General features: G+C 44.1%; 1 protein-coding gene across 2 annotated transcripts; it reads right to left on the reverse strand.

Annotated features, from left to right (window-relative positions):
• Positions 1-892: 892 nt before the first annotated feature.
• rnf122 (ring finger protein 122) lies at positions 893-17,024 on the reverse strand. Of its 2 annotated transcripts, none has more exons than XM_080217080.1 (6): positions 16,570-17,024; positions 12,483-12,639; positions 4,478-4,523; positions 3,458-3,499; positions 3,160-3,239; positions 893-2,333 (listed from the first exon to the last, which is right to left on the reverse strand). In XM_080217080.1, exons 1-6 carry the CDS (start codon positions 16,592-16,594, stop codon positions 2,219-2,221), a joined length of 465 nt encoding a protein of 154 aa, XP_080073206.1. In that variant the 5' UTR covers positions 16,595-17,024; the 3' UTR covers positions 893-2,218. The 2 variants fall into 2 exon arrangements, with proteins under 2 accessions (XP_080073206.1, XP_080073205.1); XM_080217079.1 differs by having other exon boundaries at positions 3,160-3,242; positions 16,570-17,022.
• Between the last annotated feature and the right edge of the window lie 7,190 nt (positions 17,025-24,214).

The following is a 24,214-nucleotide window of genomic DNA, read 5'->3' on the forward strand; positions in this document are numbered from 1 at the left end:
GACTTCTTACTGTGAAAGTCTACACAGACAGGGGGAGAATGTGCAAACTCCGCACAGACAGTGACCCAAGCCAGGAATCGAACCCGGGTCCCTGGAGCTGTGAGGCAGCAATACTAACCATTGTGCCGCATCAGACACACTCTCTTCCACCTTCTTCCATCAGGAAAAAAATACAAAAGTCTGAGGACACGTACCAACTGACCCAAGAACAGCTTCTTCCCTGCCGGCATCAGACTTTTAAATGGACCTACCTCATATTAAGTTGATCTTTCTCTTTGACTGTAACACTACATTCTGAACTCTCTCCTTTCCTTCTCGATGAACGGTGTGTTTCGTCTGTACAGCGCGCAAGAAACAATACTTTTCACTGTATACTAATACGTGTGACAACAAAATCAAATCAAACTCAAATCCCTATTTTCTGTCGTTTGTTCCTCTCCTGCAGGAGAAATAAAAAACACTGAAGAGTTAGAGAGTTTGAGAAGAACAGAATCAGTTTTCTCCAGCACACCGCAAAGCCAGTGCCTTCCCCCATCCCATTTGCAGTGACTTTGTACGTAATACTTCCACAGTTGGATCTGCAAATGAAGATTTGGTTTGGCATCACATATGAGCTAACACCAAGCTAAACAGTGAACAGTTGAATCCCTTGCTGAACTCTCATCTATCAACGCAACAGGAGACCACATCAGCATCTTCCAATATGGCTCCATGCCAGGATACAGTGACACCAACACCATCTGATATTTCACTCGGAAAACCTTTCATGTGTGAGCCCAAACAATATACAGGGGACAACCCTGAACCTTCGGTTTCCTCTGTCTCAGGCTGCTTATCTGATTTCTCGGGCTGTGCAAAAGAAACCACACAAAAGTGTCAAAATACACTGGAGGTATATATTTATTAAAAGTATTTTACAACAAGAGAAAATCCTTCACAAAAGAAGGAACAGGTTCAAAGTACTTATTTAAAATATGTACAAAACAGTCGTGCCCAGTAAATAACAAAAGACGTGCAATATACAGCACGATTATCAGAGAGCCCCATGTTACAGCTAACTGCAGAGTGAAGCTCTCTCTCTCTTCTATTCTAACAACATGCTCTAATTCTGAGCTCAGAGGAGCACTTGCAGTCACATCAGTGTAACACTTCCATTTCCCAAAACAGCTGTCCTGACAAGAGTCTTTGACTGAGACCTTTAATTCAATGTCACTTTGTGCTTGAGGGAGAGATGGTGGTTTATTCAAAGCAAGCAGGAAGATGACCGTTGGTTTATTTCTCAATGATGATTTTCAATGCAGTTGTGCAATTTCCGTTACAGCCAGACACAGAGAATCACACTGAGTTAGTGGGACTCTTGTCTGACCCATCACAAATATGTGAACCAGTGATGCTCTCTCTGATGGCAGTCCTGGATATCACCATGAGAGCAGTGTTAGTTCCACTGCACTCCACTCAAGTGGGAATACGTCGGGTGAATGGAAGTTTGATGTGATCCCTCCAACCTGCATGCATTGATGTGGATGGATCAGCATGTATATGGGCAGGGTGTAGGAAGGGTAGTCTGATCCGTGCATGACAGCGAGATTTTTGTGCTGTGTGCATGAATGGCCAGATTCGTTTCTATTGATTTCAGTGCAGTTCAGTGCTTTAACCTCCCCATTCCCATCTCCAAAACAATTCTGACTGAGTTAGATTCCATAACTGCTGTATGTCCACTTATGCCTCATGCAGACAGCCAGAATCCACTTCGAAGGCAATTTGAACTTGGTAGTATATCTACCTGTGCAAAGCATCGCTGTTGAGCCTGCCCACACTGTTTCCCAGTTCAGAGTGCACAATCAAAATGGAAACTCTCTCTCTAACCCATGGCACTGCCTAATTGCAGTCGCGGGTATGGCACCAGTTGAGATCAGCCGATTCTGCACAGATCAGTGGCGGGCTGCTGTTGAGTATCAAAGAAATCAGTCAGAAACAATAAGGCTGGAAGTTGTTCTATTCCTCAGCAGATGTGTTGGAAGGGCTTTTGTAGAGAAGACTTCCCCATAATTACCATTGCCAGGGTTGGCTCCAGCCACAGCAGTGTGGCATGGCTCAGATCCTCTTGCACACACTCCAAGGTTCCAATCAAAAGTCAATCACAGTTTAAAAACAAATAGAAAACTCCTGTTTCTTGGCTAATCTGAGCTTCTGCTGTCCATATTGATTAGAACGCGCATCAAACAAGTTCATCCAGGAGTGTGCCAATTGCTTGTTGCTGCTCTGGTGCTCCAGCAATAGGTTTGTTACACATTGGGCAGACACAGCGGATTTCCAACCACTTCACCAAGCACCTAGAGAACAGAAAAGAATCAGAAACCATGGACAGTGAGAGGAAACATGATACAGAGTGAAATACGGTGTAACGTCATACAAAATGAGACACTGTGTACAGGCGATGTGTCACCATCCTGAGTATAACATGGTGTACAGGCATACACAGCGAAACATGGCATCGAGGCAGTGCAATATTGTACTGAGGGAATTACTAAGTTAAAACACTGAGCTAAGTGGAGCACTATATTTCAGCAGTTCAACGCCAAGTTAAGTGGAATACTGGGGTCAAGGAAAACTATTGCGCATTTTACAACCTCTGGACCTTTCAAAGTGCTTTAGCGTCAATTATTTTTGAAATGTAGTCCCTGGTGCAACACAGGGGAATTATACAGACCACTGCCTGGTGTCGAGGCAATACAGTCTTGTACTGAACAAGACACCGTGTCTGTAAGTGTGGCACATTGCAGAGAGGAACAGTGCAGGTCGTGTAACACTGTATGGAGTGCAACATTATACAAGGGGAAACAGTGTGCAGACGCTGTGTCACTGTTTCGAACAAAACACTTTGATGTGTCTCCCAAAGCATCAATTCAGTTGTCAGTATGAACATCCAGCCTTGTCTGAAATTTACTGCATTGATCAAACTTGAGTCAGACGAATTGATTATGCAGACAGTGTGTCAGCAGAATCTGCTGCAACATTTCCACGTCATTGCCATTCTGTGACTGCAATGAATCGTTCTTCCGGCTGCTTTCCAGCTCTGTGGCCTGTTTGCAGCACAGGGCTCAGCACAATGTTGCATTGGAGCGCAAAACACAACTGTTTGACTCAAAGATTACTCACTTCCTGTGGAAAGCATGTTGACATGGTAACACACCCAACTCCTCTTTAATCTTGAAATCCTCTAAGCAAACAGCACATGTCTGCTGTGGAATAAACAAAAACAGAGGTTTTCATTTCATTTTGTGTGAACTGGATTAAAACGGACAGCTTTAATATTTGTCCTCCAATCATCCAAACATGACCAAATTCAGGATATACTTCAAATAAACATCTGACACCCACAACACATTTATTTTTACACAACAAACTGCTACGAGCATGCAGATCTACAACAAAGATCAATAAAATTGTAACCTACCCCATGTAAATTCAGCTTCTTAGCATCTCCCCTTGTTATAACCTGAGGAGGCAGTGGAAGAAAGAAGCACATTCACAGTGAGAATGACAACCCACGTACCAGGCCACACTTTCAACCATATCACACATTTTTGAACACGAAGGGACAAAGGCATCTGGTGATCAGGCAGCAAAATGGACTTGTGAGGTAGAAGACCAGCTATGATTTCAATAAATGGCACAGCAGACTTGCAGGCCCATACTGCCTACTGCAGTTTCTAGCCTGGACTGAACAGGACTGGCACACAGTGGCTCGCACTACTGCCTCACAGCACCAGGGACTCAGGTTTGATTCCCAGATTGGGTCTGTGCAGAGTCTGCACATTCTCCCCGTGACTGTGTGGATTTCCTCCGGGTGCACCAGTTTCCTCCCACTGTCTGAAAGGTGCGTCGGTTAAGTGCATTGGCTAGGCTAAATTCTCCCTCACTGTGTCTGAACAGACGCTGGACTGTGTCACCTTGGGGTTTTTCACAATAGCTTCATTGCAGTGTTAATGTAAACCTCCTTATGACACTGATAATAAATAAAATAAATAATGTCAGTTAAGTGTGTGGTGCTCAATGTGTTCCCACACATGGAGGGGAGGGGGCAAATGTACTTGAGGGACTGGCTGACAACAAATAGGCTACAAGTCCAAGGAGAACAGAAGTAATTTGGAAGACGGCCAGAGGGCATATGAATTGGTTTGAAAATAACACTGGCCTCACCCCTGATACTGTCAGGTTCTCCCTCCCCACTCTTCCTTTCTGTTCTTCACTTTCATCAGCAGTGCTGAAGAACTGGAGAGTCCTGAGTTCTGCGATGTGACAATGAATGGTTGTTGGAAAGAAAAGGGATGTGATTTTCGGCTTCCATGCTCTTCCTTTTCCTTGATTAATATAGCGGGGAACCTTCCTTGTGGATGGCTGAGGGACCTTTCATCTGATCAGCGAATTAGGTTAAAGTTTGAAGTCTAGTTCTGTTAGTTCTCTTTTCTCTTACCTCTTTGTATCCGTATCTCTCATTCTGTGCTTGGTGTCGGAGTTTACTGAAAGGGAGCAGGTAGACAGTTAGTCATTCAGATCACAGAAAGTTAAAACTACAGTTTATTTTTCAGAGCTGCATGGTATAATTTAACAGTCAACCTGACTTCACTGCTCCAAAAGGTCTGTCAGTAATTGGACACTCCCAGCAAAGGTGGAGTGATCACATTTTAACATCTTTGAGAATTACCAAATTCTGGGGCAGCCCCAACACCCGATTGCTCTGAGATATGAACAAGGGTTGCAGCCAATGGACTAGTACACAGATATGGCTAAATTCTATGCCTATTTGTGATGAACATAAATATTTACACACTCACGTACTTGTATCTGTGTCATGAATTCTGTTATTCGGTTCTCCAGTTTAATACAATTTGTATTGTGGTATTTTTGTGTGTGTGTGAGCTGTCCGTGAGAATTCAACAATGTGAGGACAAATTGATGGATTTGTTGGGAGGCAGCAGCAGGACTAGGACCATGTGAAAAATCTGAAACCCTGAATCCTGCATCCTCCACATCTTCTGACTGTGACTTGTCCATCTTGGTGGAGTGGAAAAGCAACACCTCAAAAGCACACAGCAGCTTAAACAAGGCCACAGCACTGAGCTTGGTGTAGTAGTTGGCTAGACTTGCTTATTCCAATGTGGAAGAGATCTTGTGGGAGACAGAGGATGGGCAGAAAGTATTCTTTGAGGGTGGAGAGATGGAGGGCACAATGAGAGCAGATCAAAGATGGAGTCAGTGAAGTCACCTCTAAGCTGGTTGGGGATGGAAATTCCAATGTGTGGCCCTTAGCTGGCTGAAGGCACAGTTACCAATTACAGGGATGGAGGGAGGGGAGGAAGGACAAGAGGTTCAGGTTAGAAAAAATGAAAGTTTGGGTTAGAACAAGAGATTGTTATAGAGAACAGGAGGGGCCATACCATGAAAGAATTTGACCTCAAAGAGGTGGATATAAGAACATAAGAAATAGGAGCAGGAGTCGGCCATCTAGCCCTTCGAGCCTGCCCCGCCATTCAATAAGATCATGGCTGATCTGTCGTGGCTCAGTTCCACTTCCCCGCCCTCTCCCCATAACCCTTAATCCCCTCTCTTCTCAAAAACCCATCAACCCGCGTCTTAAAAATATTTAGCGAGGCAGCCTCCACCACTTCAACGGGCAGAGAATTCCAGAGATTCACCACCCTTTGAGTGAAGAAGTTCCTCCTCAACTCCGTTCTAAACCGCCCCCCCCTTTATCTTGAGGCTGTGCCCCCTAGTCCTACTGTCTTTTTTGAGCGGGAAGAGTCTCTCCACCTCTATCCTATCCATCCCATTCATCATCTTATACGTCTCAATGAGATCTCCCCTCATTCTTCTAAACTCTAACGAGTACAAGCCTAGTTTATTCAGCCTCTCCTCATAGCTCAACCCCCTCAACTCTGGTATCAGCCTAGTAAACCTCCTCTGCACTCCCTCCAAGGCCAAAATATCTTTGCGCAGGTGCGGCGCCCAAAACTGCACACAGTACTCCAGCTGCGGCCTCACCAATGCCCTATACAGCTGCAGCAAGACCTCCCTACTTTTATATTCAATCCCCCTCGCTATGAAGGCCAGCATCCCATTCGCCTTCCTGACCACCTGCTGCACCTGCAAGCTGGGTTTTTGTGACTCATGCACAAGGACCCCGAGGTCCCTCTGCACTGTCGCCTGCTGCAGTTTTTCGCCACGTAAGTAATAGTCCTTCCTACCATTATTCCTACCAAAGTGGACCACCTCACACTTGCCAACATTAAATTCCATTTGCCATTTCCTGGCCCATTCGCCCAGCCTATCTAGATCCTTCTGCAGACTCTCCACACCCTCCGCACAATTTGCCGTTCCCCCAATCTTGGTGTCATCAGCAAATTTCGACACCCTACACTCGGTTCCCTCCTCCAGATCATCTATATAAATGGTAAAAAGCTGAGGCCCCAGCACCGACCCCTGGGGCACTCCACTAGTCAACATATAAAATCTGATGTTTTCAGGGACCGTGAGCCAATGTCATTCGGTGGACACATGGGTAATGAATGAATAGAACTTAGAGCAGGATTGGATGCAAGTAGAATAGAAAACAGAAATATGTTGGAATAGTGAACTCTGGAGTTAACAGGAGTATGAATTAGGATTTCAGCAGCACAAGAATTGAGCTCGGCACTGTTACAGAGGTGGAACTTTGTGGTTTTTGACAGATCAGTTGGTACAGGGCCTCAAAACTTGAGACCACTTCATCACTGTGAGGAAGGAGCTTCACAGATTCTGGGGAGAAAAGTCATTGAAAGTATTTAAGATTGGGCTGAATAATTATCAGAACATTCCAGTACTCATCCCTAAAACCACAGGAAACAATCCACTCACTAAAACATAGCTATCATGCTGAATGCAGCAATGTGTTGTTGATTCGCCTTGTCTTCCCAGTAGGATAATTGAAGTGTCACAGCATTGAATTGTCTTATACTTGGTGGCTGCATTTGCACACACTTTCCAACTCACTGCTGTTGCTGTCTTGGAGTCTACGTCTTGCCAACCCAAGCAAAATTGAAGTCGAGGGGAATCACAGGGTTGGAGTCATACCCAGGTCAAAGGAAGATGGTTGTCGTTATTAGATACCAATCATGACAGCCCCAGAAGATAGTTGCATAGGTTCCTCAGGATAGTGTCCTCGACCTAAACAATTTCAGCTCCTTCATCAATGACCTGCTCTCCAACATAAGGTCAGAAATGGGAATGTCGCTGATGAGAATATTCCATACATGCAGCTTCTTAGAAACTGAAACAGTCTGTACGTGCAAGCAGCAACATTCTACTTTGAGCTGCTAAGAGGCAAGTAACATTCATGCTCCTTAAGTGGCAGGCAATGACCATCTGCAAGAAGAGAGGATCTAACCACCAACCATTGACATTCAATGGTGTCTCCATCGCTGGATGTCACATGATCAACATCCTGGGGGTTACCATTGACCAGAATCAAAGCTGCTTACCATATAAATACACTAACTACAAGAGCATAGAATATAGAACATTACAGCACAGTACAGGCCCTTTCGCTCTCGATGTTGTGCCAACCTAAAGCCCATCGAACCTACACTATTCCAATATCATCCATATATTTATCCAATGACCATTTAAATGCCCTTGGTGAGTCCACTACTGTTGCAGCAGGGCATTCCATGCCCTTACTACTCTGAGTAAAGAACGTACCTCTGACATTTGTCCTATATCTATCACCCCTCAATTTAAAACTATGTCCCCTCATGCTAGCCAAATCCATCTAAGGAAAAAGGCTCTCACTGTCCACCCTATCTAATCCTCTGATCATCTTATATGCCTCTATTAATTCACCTCTTAACCTTCTCTCTAACGAAAACAGCCTCAAGTCCCTCAACCATTCCTCATAAGGCCTTCCCACCATACCAGGCAACATCCTGTAAATCTCCCCTGCACCCTTTTCAATGCTTCCACATCCTTCCTATAATGCGGCGACCAGAGCTGTACGCAATACTCCAAGTGTGGCCGCACCAGAGTTTTGTACAGTTGCAACATGATCTCATGGCTCCAAAATTCAATCCCTTTACCAATAAAAACTAACACACCGCACACCTTCTTAACAACCTTGGGAATTGCACAATAAATAACTCACTTGACTTCCTAAAGCCCATTCACAAGGCCCAAGTCAGGGTTGTGATGGAATACTCTTCACTTGCCTCAATGAGTGCAGTTCCAGCAACACTCAAGAAGCTTGACACCATTCAAGGTAAAGCATTCCGCTTGATCAGCACTCCATGCAACACCTTAAATATTCACTCTCTCCTCCAAGGATGTAAGTAGCGGCAGTGTGTACCATCCACAAGATGCCCTGTAGCAATTCACCATAGCTCCTTTGACATCACCTCCCAAACCTGCCACCTCTACCATCTCAGCAAACAAGGGCAGCAGACGCATGGGAATTTACTGATGCAAGTTCCCCTCCAAGTCACTCCCCATCCTGACTTGGAAATCTATTGCTGCTTCTTCAGTGATGTTGCGTCAAAATCCTGAAATCCCCTCTCCAAAAGCACTGCTGATTGAAGAAGATGGTTCGTCAGCTGCTCAAGGACAATTCAGGAAGGGCAACAATGCTGACCTTGCCTGTGATGCTCACACCCTGAACAAGGATGGCCATTCGGTCCATTGTGTCTGTATCAGTGTCAGCTCTCGAAAAGAAACCACTAATTAGTTTCACTCCTCTGCTTTTGACACATAGCCCTGCAAATTTTTCATTGTTCACATTCTGCAGAAGCACTTTGAGTGCTTTCGCTGAGCTGGGCAGAGGTCTCTGTCCGCCTGCAAACTGCAGTGATTCTTTTAGTACCAGTTTGACTGATGAACTGCTGTTATGCTGGCTCATTAAACTGCTGCGGGCCTTTAAATCCAGCAGCAGCAAGCAGGTTTCCACACTCAGTCAGCAATGGTACTACCGAGGAGATCATGCAGATGATTAAAATGAAGCTAACTCTGGAATCTGCAGCAGAATCAGCTCACCTTAATTCAGAGAGGGTGCGAACAGCACTGCACCCAGGGAAGTTCCACTAAGTGGAAAATCTAAGCACTTCACAAACACACGGTTCAATGTTCTCACATAGGAGTGTAATGTCGCGCAAACCCAGCTTTTCAATGCTGCAGCTGTGTGAAGAAGGTTAAGTGTGAGGTTAAGTGTGAGCTAAATCCATTCCTAACAGTAACGAGCCATGCCTTCTGCCAAGAGAGCTCAAAATAGCCCTGAAAATTTGATAGCAGCTTGCTGCCTTTAGTCCAATTGTTTGACTCAGGAAGTTGACTTTAATTTGCAGGATATGTTCCAAGTTTCCGGCACCTTGACAGGCCTGCACATCAAGTTCCCAGGCCAGACACAGGAAGCACAATAATCCAAGAAAAGAATCAGGTTCAGAGGCAACTGTTTACTCACAAGGACCAGGTAGTGGTGGCACTCTGCTGTGCCAGGATTAGCAATACAGTGGAGAAGGGAAACCTTCTGCACTGTAATTATCAATTGCTGCCAAGCACAGTCTGATCCAGCTCCTGCCTTAGAACAGTCATAAAGCCCCAGCCTCTTCCATTTTTATTTTGTAAGGACTCACCTCCAACGAGCTTGATATAGCTACCAATACCAAGTCCTGCCTTGGATTCATCACTTTAAGAAGAAGTCAAAGATGTCAAGAGTTAAAACCTATCTACTTCCGTAGCCTCTTCCTGCCCGGGGAGTCTTGGAGATCTCTATTCTTGTCCAATTCTGGCATCTTGTACATCCCCAATTTTAAAATCATTGACGGCTGTGCCTTCAGCTGTCTAAGTTCTAAGCTGTGGAATTCTCCACCTACCCTCTCTGTCTTGCTACCTCCCTCTCCCTTCCTGAAAACTTATCTCTGTGTCGAAGCCACTGGTAATCGCTCCCTCTTCCAGCGATGTTAATAACTTCTTAATTGTCAAATTTTGTTTGGTAATACTCTTGTGAAGTGCCTTGGAACATTTTACTATGTGAACTGCAATCTGTTGTTGGAGTGTGCAGTAAATTCTGGAGTTTTATACCACATACGATCACAACTCATTTTATCTGACTCGCGAAGACAACCCTGCTCTTCTATTCCATTCTCTGCTCTGTCACAATGTCCTTTTCAATTTCTCCTCATTGAATATTTATCCATTTTTTTCTCAAAGCTTTTGTGAACTGTGCTTCCACCATGTTTTTTGGTTGGAAATTACATGCTTTATCAATCTTTTGCATCAAGAAGTCCTTTGAACCTTTTTCTTTGTCCTTTTGGTAATCATCAAGTCTACCAACCAACTGACCCTCATAGTATTGGGTGCAATGGTCAAAACTCCTCCAAATTATAGAGTTTCTAATCTCTCCTCATATTTAATTATCCCTTCCAGGAAATGACTTTGGTACCCACTCAACATCTTTGATATTTTCTTCCAAAAATAAAATGTGCATCTTAAGACATCATACATTGCACTGTGTGATTTTACTGTCGCTTAATTTTCAAGCACTATCCCACTGCCTGCCCTTCCACTGTAAAATACAAATTGTGGCTGACAAAGTGTCCAGTGGCTTTCATGACCTCAGGGTGTCCCAAAGTGAACTTCCCATAGTTCAAAGATGTGCGGGTTAGGTTGATTGGCCATGCTAAAATTGTCCCTTAGTGTCCTAAGATGCGTAGGTTAGAGTGATTGGTTGGTAAATATGTAGGGATATGGGGGTAGGGCCTGAGTGGAATTGTGGTCGGTGCAGACTCGATGGGCCAAATGGCGTCTTCCTGCACTGTAGGGTTTCTATGATTCTGTGAAGTGTTATCTGGCCAACCAAGTGGACCGAGGTTCAATTCCAGCCTCAGGTGACCGTGTGCAGAGTTTGTATGTTCTCCCCGTGTGCTCCCGTTTCCTCCCACAGTCCAAAGATGTGCGAGTTAGGTGGACTGGCTATTCTAAATTGCCTGTTAGTGTCAGCAGGATTAGCAGGGTAAGTACGTGTGGTTACAGGGACAGGGCCTGGGTGGGATTATGGTCGGTGCAGGCTCAATGGGCCAAATGGCTCCTTCTGCACCGTAGGGCTTCTTTGATTCTATACTCTCTGTTGTAACGTAGGAAACATGGCAGCCAGATTGCACACAGTGCCTCTAAAAATGACAGTGTGATAAATGACCAGATAGATCGCCTCAGTGATGCTTGTTGGGAGACACATATCAGCCAGGGCCCTGGGATAAACACCCTTTCTCTTCTTTGAGACAGTGCCTTGGAAACTTGTACATCCGTTTAGGAGGGCAGATGGGGCATCAGTTTTAAACCCTTGTCCAGAAGCTGGTACCTCTGACTCTATGGCTGTCTCTCAGTAACACACTGTCTGGCTAGATTTTGTGGCCATGTTTCTGGAGCCAACAATCTTTTCACCTAGAGGTGAGTGGGATTGTGACCTCAAAGCCACAGCTGAAAGCTCATAGTTTATGTAAGGTTAGCATCACCTCTTTGCTTTTGGCATCTATGCCTCTATTAATAAAAGCTGGAAAGCCACATAATTTATTTTGTGCGCCTTTACCAACTTGTCATGTAGCTTGGTGTCACATTTGTACCTGGGAAGCCTTGGAATGTTTTATTGCTTGAAATACACAAGTACACAAGTGCAATTTGTTGATGTCATCGGGATAGAAAGGCACTCGTCTTTCTATTAACATTTACTGATGGGAGTCTCAGTTCTATTCCAGTGTGGGCAATGCAAAAGTGTATTTACAAATCATGGAACACATTTATGAAAGGAATATGAAATGGTGGAGAAGGGACACCCTCTGACCCCAAGCTCCTTTCAGTTTCCTGCAGGTTCTGTGCAGAACTCAGAGGGTTCATAGCAGCTGTCTGAACAGCCTTTTCTTATAAACACAATGGTCGTTTCCTGCCCATCTAATTGCTGAGCACTTCTGCTTTGCCTGCCTTCAGCATATAAATACCTTGTGCCTCAAGGGAGTTGCATTGTTATCTATCCTCATGGGGTTAGAGTACAACTTTCAGAAACAGGGCAGCGCGTATCTCAGCCAGTAAAAATAATGACCAACAGCACCACACGCTTACACAAAGCGAGCGGAGGAAAGACCTGCAGGGGAAGTAATACAATTCATAGCCTGGCAGCAGTTCAAGAGTCAGACACTGGCCTATCACCTCTGTAATCTGGGTGCAAAACCAACCAAGACTGTTCCTAATTTGGCAACCTCAGGATGGCTGGTGTGCGCAGTGGAAAAATACCACTGGTGCATTCAGGCTATTCTTCGAGGTCAAGGTGAATTGGCGAACACAGCTTCAGTGAGCCTTGATGTAGATATCATTGTGCCCCAATATTAATACATGTACGTACTGCCCAGAAATAAACATTAAAATGAAAGAAATTGGGGAAACGCTGCAAACAGCCGGGTGAGAGTTACCTGATAAAATAACAGCAGAATATCAGACTGAGCACAAAGACAAAGATTCCAGTGCCGAATATCACCATATAGATGTTCAACGGAAGATCCTGGAAGGTTATTGGAGGCATTGTGCACGATTTATTCGAGTAAATCAACCCCAATCCACAGAAACATCCTGGGAAAATTAGAGAAACAGAAGTGAGACATTGATAGTTAATGTGGATCAAAACCTTAATTTCCCTCGAATAACCTTCTGACTGATGTTAACAGATTTGTGGAATATAGAAGCATAGGAATTAGGAGCAGAAGTAGGCAAATTCAGCCCTTCAAGCCTGCTCCGCCATTCAATTGGACCAGGGCTGATATCTTCCTGGTCTCAAATCCACCTCCCTATCTATTCTCCATATCTCTTTCGCCCATTTTTATTAGAAAAGTATCTGTCTCCTTCTTCAAACCATTCCACCACGTTATGGGGCAGCAAGTTCCACAAATTCACCGCCCTCTGCGAGAAGTAGTTCCTCCTCATCTCAGTTTTAACTCTACCGCCTCTCAGCTTATACCTGTGACCACTTGTTCTAGATTCCTCAGAAGAGGAAACCTTTGCTACACATCAATCACATGGTGGCACAGTGGTTAGCATTCCTGCCTCACAGCACTAGGGACCTAGGTTCAATTCCCGACTTGGGTCACTGCCTCTACCAAGGCTGCACATTTTCCCCGTGTTTGCATCAATGTTCTCCGGGTGCTCCAGTTTCTTCCTACAGTCCAAAAGACATGCTGGTTAGGTGCACTGGCCATGCTAAATTCTCCCTCAGGGCACCCAAACAGGCACTGGAGTGTGACAACTAGGGGATTTTCACAGTAACTTCATTGCAGTGCTAACTAAGCCTACTTGTGACACAAATACTTAAATTTAAAAAATTTTTAAAATTTTATAAACCTTGATTAGATTCCCTTCTCATCCTTCTAAACTCCAGCAAGAACAAGCTCAAACTGTTAAATCTCTCCTCATATGTCGCCCCCAGATTCACCAGAATCTCCTCTGAAATGCCTCCAATGCTTCCACATCCTTCCTCAAATAAAGAGCCCAAAGCTGGACACAATACTCCAAATGTGGTCTCACCAACACTCTATACAATTGCAACGACACTTCTCTACTTTTATAGTCCATCCCTTTGTAAAACATGCCAACATTCCATTTGCCTTCTTTATTAGATGCTGTACCTGAATACCAACTTTCTGCACTTCATGAACAAAGACACCAGTTCTCTCTGCCCGGATGCATTTTGAATCTGCTTTCCATTGAGGTAAAAGTTTGCCTTTGTGTACGTAATTCTTTCCCTTGTAAATTTTCTGTCAGTTTTCCTGAAGGAACTGTCACATGCTGCCTATCCGAATATTTATGCACAAAACAGCCTATTCCACCCTGGGAGGAATTCTAGTCACATCTACTCATACTCAGTTTCCACTGGGGGCAGAAGCAGGATTCAGAACAAGGAGATCTGGCTGATTTTACCTTCCAAAGGCAATTGCGTCCACTCCCACTCATGTCAACCCACCAAAGGATGTGACTTTAAACGAAACTTAGATATCCAAGTGAAGAGCCAAGACCCATGGTGCAGGACATGAATAAAGTTGACAAACGTAGAAAGTAAGATGAGATAAATCAAGAGATAATGTAGATTTTTGGTTTTAACAGTCTGCGGATTGTAGAAGGAAGCTGTGAATCACCTCATATCACTTGAGACATCCTGTTTCAGAGAGGAAGGTATGGTTCCACCACAGGGACTCAGACACAAACCACCACCCACGTCTGAAATATCTCTTCAGTAAGCCTGAGAACATTTCTCAGTAAGCCTGATGTACACTCCGGCATTCTGCATCAAACCAAATCTGCTCTGAAATTTAGCTTTCATTATCATTCTTGTAAATGACGTCAAACATAATATGGTAGCACAATGGTTAAATTGCTGGACTAGACATGGAGACGTGAGTTCAAATCTCACCACGGCAACTGGAGAATGTAAATTCAATTAAACAAACTGGCATTAAAAAACGCTGCCATCAGCAATGGTGACCATGAAACTCCCAGATTGCAGTAAAGGCCTATTTGGTTCACTGATGTCCTTCAGGGAAGGAAAGTTTCCATTCTTACCTGGTCTGGCCTGTCTATGACTCCAGCAAAACTTCTTTGACTCTGAACTGACATTTGAAGTGGCACAGTAGACCATCCCAGTTGTATTTAATGGGATGGCTCACCATCACCTTCCTTCTCAAGGGCAATTAAAAATGGGCAACACATGTTGCTCTTGCCAGCAATGCCATGGGGGAATTAAAAAATAAACTCAATAAAACTGTAGTTGGCAATAAATAAGTTGGAGGAGTGCACCAAAACACAGGAAGGCATAAACAAAGGATGGAAAGTGATATGCAAGAGCAAAATGTGAGGAGGTTCATTTTGGTGGGAGGAATAAGGAAGCGAGTTATTACGAGGAAGGCAAGAAACAATAGGATACAGGAATGAAGAGATCCGGGCACACAGATATATAAATCAGCAACACAGCGGTGTCATGTTGGATAAAGAGTGCCAACAAAGCACAAACATCGCGAGAGGAATACAATACCAACCTTAACTTTCCATAAAGCCTTGGTTAGACCTCACTTAATTTGCTGTGCCTGATCCCTGCTTTTATTCTACAAAAAGAATATAGAAGCACTGGAGAAAGTGTGGAGAAGATTCACAAAGATGTTACCAGAATTGAGAGGATGTAACTATCAGGAAATGTTGACCAGACTTGGGCCCCTGCCTGTAGATAGAGTTCTGTACAATGATGATTTTTTTGAAAAAGTTTTTAAAGTTTATTTATTATTATCATAAGTAGGCTTACATTAACACTGCAATGAAGTTACTGTGAAAATCCCCTTGTTGCCACACTCCGGTGCCTAGGGAGAATTTAGCATGGCCAATGCTCCAGACGGGGAGAAACCATTTCGAGTCTTGGATGAACAAGGGGGATAATAAATCCAAGACAGCCATGAACAGGCCAAATGAGATTTCAGAGGAATTTCTCTCTCTTTCCACATACTTTCCACAGAGAGTGGTGAGAATGTGTAGATTGGCACTTCAAGCATTGAAGGCAAGGCTTGTTGTGTACATAAGGGAGAAGGGAATGGAGGAATATGGGTGCAGGATGGGAAGGAATGGGAGGAGACCCCTGTGGGTTGAATGGCCTATTTCTGTGCTGGGGACTATGTAAATTACTGCACATTTACCAAGTGATAATCAGATTTTGCTGGTTCTCACTTTTGTTTCACCCCTGGGAAGCAATGACGGCATGACGTAGGAGACAACAGAGTCAGAGAGCATACAGCGCAGGAAAGGCCCTTTGGTCTATTGGGTCAATAACTACCACTAAGGATGCACAAATCCCATTTTCCTGCATTTATCCCGTATCCTTGAATGTTATGATATTTCAAGTGCTTATCCAAATATTTTTCAAATATTCATTATGGACAGCTTGCCAGGTTTAATACACATATTACACTTCAACACACATTGGGTCTGTACGAAGAAGCATTTCTATGCTCATATACAGTGCATAGACTATTACACAGACAATCTCTAATCATAAGGGCCTAAAAAAAATCCCTATATTGCTTGGCAGGCATTCCTGGAAACAAATTCTCTCTTCTTGAAGCCCTTCTTCTTTACATTCTCCATCTCCTGGACCCCGCTGCACTGAACCTGACTGGAGTCTAGCTGCATCGTTCAGTAAGTGAGCCCCCCCATTACTTTGTTCTGCCTCTGAACCGTGAAGGGGTGCATTCCTCTCACCGCAACAGTCCCTGTCTCCCTTCAGTCAGTCTCCCCAGCCTGCAATCCTCCCAGTCTGAAGCCCCGCTCAGCAGTGGCTTGTCTTCCCCTGTCTCCCTGGTCGGGCACACTGCTGTTGTCTGCGGTCCACCCCGTACACAAAAGGCGAGAAGGGGAATCCGTCCTCCTCCCGGCAGCTCGGGGCTCTCTCTCTCTCTCTCTCTTCCATTCACCATCAGAACTAGATGCACAGATTTCAGGCAGCAAATTGAACAAAGAGATCCACCTTACCGTTACACCATTGGAAAGGGTGCATCAATAGTCCCGGGTGCTGCTCCCAACACACACAATGAGGCGGGGTGGCTGGGCTGTGAGTGAGGCAGGAGACTGGCTGTGTCTGTCTGTCTGTCTGTCTCTCTCTACCTCCCTCACAGCAAGTCTGCCTCACACTCTGGAAACTGACTGGTAAACCCCAGGGAGACCTCAACACAGCGCTGAATGGCTGGCTGCCTGGCACACTTCCCCCCTCCTTGTCTCGTTGCTGGAGCCCAAATTCTTTCTCTTCCTTTTCCAGCCGAGTGTCTTGCGTTCGCCCCACGCCTCCGGCTGACAGTCGGAGACTCAGAGCCCGGGTTCAAATCGAAACGCGTCAAGGCAGAGAGAGAGATCAGCACAAGCAGACACAGTCAGTTCCCACCCACCTCCAAGCACTTTATCCTCGCCCTGTGGGTGACCAAAAGGGTTGGGGGGGGGGGGGGGTGCGGGAGGCAACCCCTTAAAGGGATACTGCATCAAAGTAAGCAGAGTCAAAGGCTGAGACATCAAAAACTAAATTACTGAAGAGCTCGATGAAACATCCCAGTCTTTGTGATACGCACTGGGCATGGGACGCCTCGATCACGCCACATATTCTCTTTCCAGAGACACCCGCCAGGAAACATAGTTGCAGAAGACAATCAGTCGAGTTGGATGATCCCTTGGCCGCCCACTTTCTGAACCTATTACACTCCTCTTGTGAGTGTGAATGTCAGAATGTGTCTTTGCTGCACCAATGTATGTCCAAGACAAGCTCCACTCTGCTGGTTTCAGATTGTAGTACTTCCTGAACTCATTTAAAGCTGTGATGCTCCAATACCACCCAATCCCCATCAAATCATCTCAGGATCCGCTTGTCCAGATGTGTATCCCTGAGGACACAGGCAAGGTATCCAGGTGTTTCCAGTGGAGTATTCTGGTTCCACTTTGGGGTCATCCCAATCACATCAACTGTAATTCCAGGGGGTAATCACAGAGATTAAACTCACCTGGGTAAGAGTTTCCTGGATTCAGTTATGGAGCCTGTTACAATGGGGGTACTGGGAAATTCAGTGGAATGCAGACCATGTTCCTCGGGAAGCAAACAGACTCAAACATCAACTGCAACTGGAGGATCATCAACTCGGTGAAAGATGCTCTTTGGTGTGGCCGAAACTTGTTGGTCTTCCAGGCAAAGATTGGATGTGGCAGACTGGCACATTCCAGGGACGATGTGCTGGGGAATGTGCTCAAGCTTGGGGCAGCGGCTGCAGAGGTACAATGGGTCGTTGTTTTAAGACTTTGCAGCCATAGTAAACTGAGAGGCTGGAATTTGTGCAAAACCCCCTCAGGCTATATGACTCCCATTGAATGCATACCGCAAAAATTATATGTGTAACAATTGTATTGCATCCTACGAGTGCAACATAAATTATATAAATAACTGGAATGTTACTTCCTGTAATGACCATTTTGAAATGTTTATATTGCTCTTTTTATTGTATTGGAGCACCTTGGAGTGCAACATAATCTATGCAAAAAATGTAAATATCTTTGTACTTTCTGTAAATACTATTTTGAATTGTTTTGTGATGGTCCTTTCGATTGTGAGGGACTAAACCCACTCTGTATATTTGGGTTACAAAATATGTAGAAATACGCTCTTTGCTATCTCCAAAATTTCAAACTGAACAAAGATCTGAAATGGCTGAATCTATGTCTGTCTGTGACTCTGAACAAAGGAAGCGACCTGACAATATCAAAGAAACTCACACCTCATTATTCCTGTAAAGCCACAAATAACCCCACTGTGGTCTACGGAGGTCAAATTCAAATTGAGTTTTGACAGGCAATCTGTATTTCATAACCCGCGCTGGCCAACAGGAGTCGACTCATCTGCAAAGGCAAAGGGCTCTGCAACCTTCCTTGCAATTCTTAATGATTAAGACATTTCGCAATCTCGGGAGCCCAAACAAGGATACACATCCACACTCAAGGACATGAGGAGAGGTGAGAACCTGCAAAATTGCCTTTTTAACCATCTGACTTGCAGCCTTATAAACAAAGAGCTCCAGCACAGGTTCGAAACCTGACCCTATCTATACTGCTTCTGCTGGCTATTCCATACCATCACCTACGAGACTGATTTATCTCTGCATGTCTGTCTCATCACGTGAAATCAACACCACCAGAAAAGTGAATTATCCAGCATCTGTTTTCAGCTCAAGGATCTCTCTGAATAAATACCTCATTGGACTCTGGAACGCCTGAAACAATATTTCATTTGTCTCTGCACTGTAAATCTTCCTTTCCTCTGTTCCTCTTTTATGGTATGAATGCAAAGGAGACAACGTTACGACCATCCTCTCGTATTTTGAGTGTGTGAAACTAAGCACATCCTCGGGGTTCATCCTCTCTCAAGTTCACAGTGAGGAAAACTAGCTCACGCCAAAACTGAGGAAATAATCCACTGCTTACAAAAAAGGAAGTAAATCCAAAACACCATTTTGTTCATGAGAGGACAAATTAATGCATTGTAAATTAAGCCCTTTCCTGTCTGCAATAAGATATTTCACGAAGAAAGTATATTTTTGAAAAAAAAGGTCACACAGATGCTGCTTACCCCAGTTGCAAAGAAGACTGCCAGCTGGGCAAGATATTGTGAAAAGCAAAAGAGGCAATGATGAGACTGTGAATGGGAAGATGAGTAAAAAGCAGAGAGCTGCAGGAACAGGCTGGGGGAGAATGAAATGATCCATCTGTTTTGTGTCACACTTTAAGCTCAATTTTCTAAATGCAGGTTTCCAAAATAGAGCAGCACACACTGGAGAAATACAGCAGCAAACTGCAGGCTTCTTTTGATTTCTATCCACACTGCCCAGAAAATCAAGAGAGGAGAGTCTGTGATTTACTGGTTGGTGTCCCTTGGCACCAAGGGAGACTCAAAGTATATTCAGGCAACGCGCCTGGGGAAAACAGTATCCAGGAATAACAGACAATTCTGGATTTTGAATTGCTTAAATCAGCTAAACTATTCAGTCATGGAAGGTTGGAACAGAATTTCACGAATGATTTGGGGAGTTATGATGATAGGTCACAGACTTGAAACATTTACTCTATATCTTTCTCCACAGCTGCTTCTAGACTTGCTGAGTGTTTCTAACACTTTATGTTTTTATTTCTGATTCCAGTGATACAACCAAAGCAGATGTTATTATTGAGCAAGTCAGACTCGACTGAGGTCTGTCTCACTGATCATAATCTTTTTTCTTAGTTTGGAAAACGAGGAGGAAGAGGTACTGAAATCACAGAACTCCAGTAACATGCTTAGAAATTAAAAGAGAAAGTGAAAAAAACTTAGCCACACAAGATTAAAGTTACACAATTTTTGAGAACAAGCCCAAAAAAAGTGCTGAAGGTAAAGGCAAAAAGCTGCCGGCCGATGCTGGAATCGGAAATAAAAACAGAAAATACAGGAAAATCTCAGCAGGTCTGACGGCATCTGTGGAGAGAGAACAGAGTCAATGTTTCAAGTCTGGATGACCCTTCATTGAAAAGTTAGAAGTACACAACTAAACCTCTGACAACGGGAACCTTGGAGATTTTAACTATAAAAATCTAGAGAGTCACGTGATATAAGCATGGGAACGGTTGCATTTTTGCAAGTTTTGCTGCTGCTCGTCTTTCAATACTTTTTTTGCAATCCTGATCCACAACCTTTAATTGTTTAGTTCTGATGTGTATAACCTGTGTCATGTTCCTGGAGGATCCTGGCTAAATTTTGGTGATGGGGAGTTGAATTAAGTCAAGGAAATCCTCATTTGATTGACGCAGTTGGATATGGCCAGGGTGAGGCCCAGTTCACAGTGGCAGTTTCGCTGGTGTGCAGGCCTTGGTAATGTCATAACCATGGAGACGATGGCTGCCATTGTGAGTGAAGTTGTGGATGACTAGCCTTGGCTCCCAGCATAGATTACTAATTGTGCGATATCCTAAATAAAATAGGAAGAGAAATTTGTCCATCAGGAGGTCAGTTTCCTCTGTGGAGGCTTATCTTTAGTCCATAGACATCTTGCTGCGTGGTATTTCAAACTTCCTGGTTGATTTGGGGAGATCGGGTTGGAGAGGGAGCATTCAAGGGGAGCTGGGAATAAATTCCCAACCAAATTTGAGAACTGGTTGCTATGCTTTCACAATCTGAATTTGATGGCTGGGTGTTTCGATGGAGCATATTGTGCCCAGTCTCTGGGTTGGTCAAAGACTCTGACCACTGGTCTTATATTGTCTTGTCCTTTGTATTCATTGAGAAGGGCTGGAGGCGATGGGGCTTTGCGACCGGCCGGGTTCTAAGTTTCTGTTTACCAGGGCTTCAGGATGACAACTTGGCAGAGGTGCAAAGGCTCTGGTGAAACTTTGGATGGATCCTTGATTTTTCTCAGTAATTCTGTCATGGCTTTGGCCTTTTCAAGATCCGTGGATAGTTATATTTATTCTGCAGTTCACCATTAATACTAAATTTTGTCCCCATGTGATAATACTTCTGATTTTGTTTTAATCCTTTATCCTGACAAGAGTGTATGATATATGAGCACAGAAATGTATGTCACTTGATATCCTGGTGCATTGCGAAAATCAAGATTGTTCATTTTTTCTTTTTGTTGTTACTCGTTCACCGGCATGCTCCATCTCCAACAGCGGAACAGGAAGGACTTAGTTTCATGTGCTTCACTGTTTGCATTCAGTCTTTGTTTTGATCTTTGGTACCCAGGGAATGGGGTGGGTAAGAGGGTCTGCTCATGCTGCTTCTGGCCCAGTCGAAATTCTGATTCTTAGGTTTCAGTGTTTGCAATGCAGAGATATTTCCTGGCTTGTGGAGTGTTTGTGGGTCTCCTTCTTTCTATTGGGGAACATGCTGGGTTTGTTAAAAAGCAAATTACTCCAGATGTCGGAACCTGAAACCAAAAGGGAAAATGCTGGAAAATCGGTCTGTGTGCAATCAGGACACTGACCTTCCTATTGCTTGCCACTTGAACACAAAGTCCTGCTCCTATACCCACATGTCTGCCCTTGGCCTGCTGCAATGTTCCAGTGAAGCTCAATGCAAACTGGAGGAACAGCATCTCATCTTCCAGCCTGGTACTTTACAGCCTTCCGGTCTCAACACGGAATTCAATAGCTTCAGATGATTTGCTCCACCCCACCTCAATCCTTTTGTTTTCGTCTTATTTCATTTTTCACTGTTCTCTCCCTTTTATTTCTTGTCTTTCATCATTTTTCTTCTCCCCCGCCACTCTTCCCCCCTACTTTATCTCCCCTTTCCTTACCTTTTCTTCCCCTTGGCTTTCTCTTCTTTATCTTACCTCTCTCCCACCCATCCCCCCCATCCCCAATTCCCCCCCCATCCCCCCCATCACTCCCCCCACATCTTCATCTGTCACAGCTTATTCTCTGATTTCAGCCTCTCTGCCGTTTGGCCATTCACACCTTTTATTCTCTCTATGGGCTGCCATTAGCAGCCTTTTCCCTGGTTCTGTGGCTATGACTCATCTTTCATTCCCTCTCCCTACAGTATAACTATCTCCCACTTTCTATGCATTTTAGCTTTGACAAAGAGTCAGCTGGACTCAAAACATCAGCTCTTTTCTCTCCTTACAGATGCTGGCAGACCTGCTGAGATTTTCCAACATTTTCTCTTTTTGGATGCTGACTTTTTTTGTATGACATGAGACTTGTGTGGTATTTGCCTGGCTTTTATGTGCTCTATTTCTTGCATTGACACTGAGGGAGTATTTTTTTGGTACCTTTTGCTTCATTTAAAGATGAGTAGTGCCACAGGATGGTGGGTAGGTGGTTTGGTACAGAGGTGGCTGGTATGGCCTTATAAGTCCTCATTGTGGGCAAGGGAAAACTCCTATTAGAACCATCGGTGTCGCATTTTTCTTTTGCACTTTCGTTATTTTGGGATTAAGGAATCCTTGCTTGTCTCCTATGAGTGTACAGACAGATGATGCATGCAAGAACAGACTGAGCTTTTTTTAGTCATTGACACTGCTGGTGTTGTCAGCGGAAGGGGAAATATGCATACCTGGCCATGGTTGGCTAAGCGTTAGCGAAGGATATTCACAAGGCATCCATGTGCTTGCAGGTAAAAAAAGTCACACTCTCTCTTGCTCTCTGATAGCTGGAAGCAAGTCACAAATCAGCAAAGCCACAGTTAAAAAGGAAACGATTCCTTTCAGCGAACCTGCAGAACCAAGAATTAACCCAGCTGCTCAACTGCCGGAATCAGTCCTAACAGAAGCACCCAATTTAACGCCCACAACATTTCACCATCTACTCACAGACAAGCCAAAGACCAATTCATTCTTTCTGTTTTTGGACCCACTTCTCATTTCTAATCTGTGTTGATCAGTGCTGCATTTTATTGTCCTTCTTCACATTTTGGTAACAAATAAACTCACTCTTTTACTCAGGAAAGCCTGTTTAAATTGGCTCCTTTAACAACATAAATGCATTTTTACTGGGAAAAGGGATGGGATTCTTTCTAAATTAATCTTGTTATGGCGAACCAAGGGGTTTGAATAAAGAAGGAGAACCAGATCACCCTTCCTCATCCGGGACCATAACAATTTGAGAGTATTTCGTAATAATTACAGCTCATCGGGGACCTTGCCAAGGGAACGATCGGAACAACAGCAGCTCACACTCAAGGAGCTGGTTTTCAGAGATTATCCCCACAGCCATCCCAACTCAGTTAAACAGCCTTCTTTAATTACCTTTCTCCCCCTTTCATCTAAGGTCCCATTGTCCTCAAACTCCTCTCTGACTCAACTTCTCCACATTTTATATTTGCCTCTACTTTTGGGTCAATTAAATTATTCTTTCCCTGTTTACTGATGAAATCTTGGTAAGACGGAAATGCTCCTTATCACTTCTGAAGTCCCTTTTGAAATGGAACAGCTGGAAAACTACATTCTCCACTTATCTCACAATGGAAAGTTTGGATCCAACTCTTCTAATGTCCTTTCGGGAAGGAAATGTGCCGTCCTTACAACAACAATGTGGTTGACTCACAACTGCCCTCACGCAACTAGGGATGGGCAATAAATGATGGCCAGCCAGCAACACCCATGTCCCATGAATAAAATTTAAAAAAAAGAACTCAAACTCACCATCAATGCTACTTCTCTTCCATCTTGAAGAAATTCTGCACTTCTCTCTTACTGGATTTCTGTTTGTCTCTTCTACTTGGTTCACATTCACTGTTATTGATTACTGGTTATAGTTCGGTAGCTCTGAAGAAGTTTTTGTACTCACACATAGGTTAAATCAGGGGCAGGACAAAAAAATTGGTAGATCAACAAATGATCCATTGGCTTTAGGTGGGAGTTTCCAATCCTGTGGCAATGGGACTGGAAGATCCTGCCCTAAATCTTCACTAACTCTTAGAACTGCTTAAAGATGAACTGCAGAAGCTGTCTCCATGCTTGTAGTTACATATAAATAATTCGGAGGAATATGGAACTAGATTGATTTATAAGTTTGTGAACAGCACAAAGATTGGTGGATTTGCGGATAGCGATCAGAGGATACAGTCGCAGAAACGGGCAGAGAGATGGCAGATGGAGTTTATTCTGGACAA

This window comes from Carcharhinus amblyrhynchos, chromosome 34, assembly GCF_965287045.1.
Source record: "Carcharhinus amblyrhynchos chromosome 34, sCarAmb.v2.hapA, whole genome shotgun sequence".
Taxonomy (NCBI): Eukaryota; Metazoa; Chordata; class Chondrichthyes; order Carcharhiniformes; family Carcharhinidae; genus Carcharhinus; species Carcharhinus amblyrhynchos.

What these genes read in the sequence shown, in the direction of transcription:
- rnf122 (XM_080217079.1), bottom strand. Translation starts at nt 16,594, where the DNA reads ATGCACCCTTTCCAATGGTGTAACG. An exon ending in CCCTTTCCAATGGTGTAACG is followed by an intron (nt 12,640 to 16,569) that starts GTAAGGTGGATC and finishes TAATTTTCCCAG; the next exon opens with GATGTTTCTGTGGATTGGGG. An exon ending in AGAAGCTGAATTTACATGGG is followed by an intron (nt 3,243 to 3,457) that starts GTAGGTTACAAT and finishes TTTATTCCACAG; the next exon opens with CAGACATGTGCTGTTTGCTT.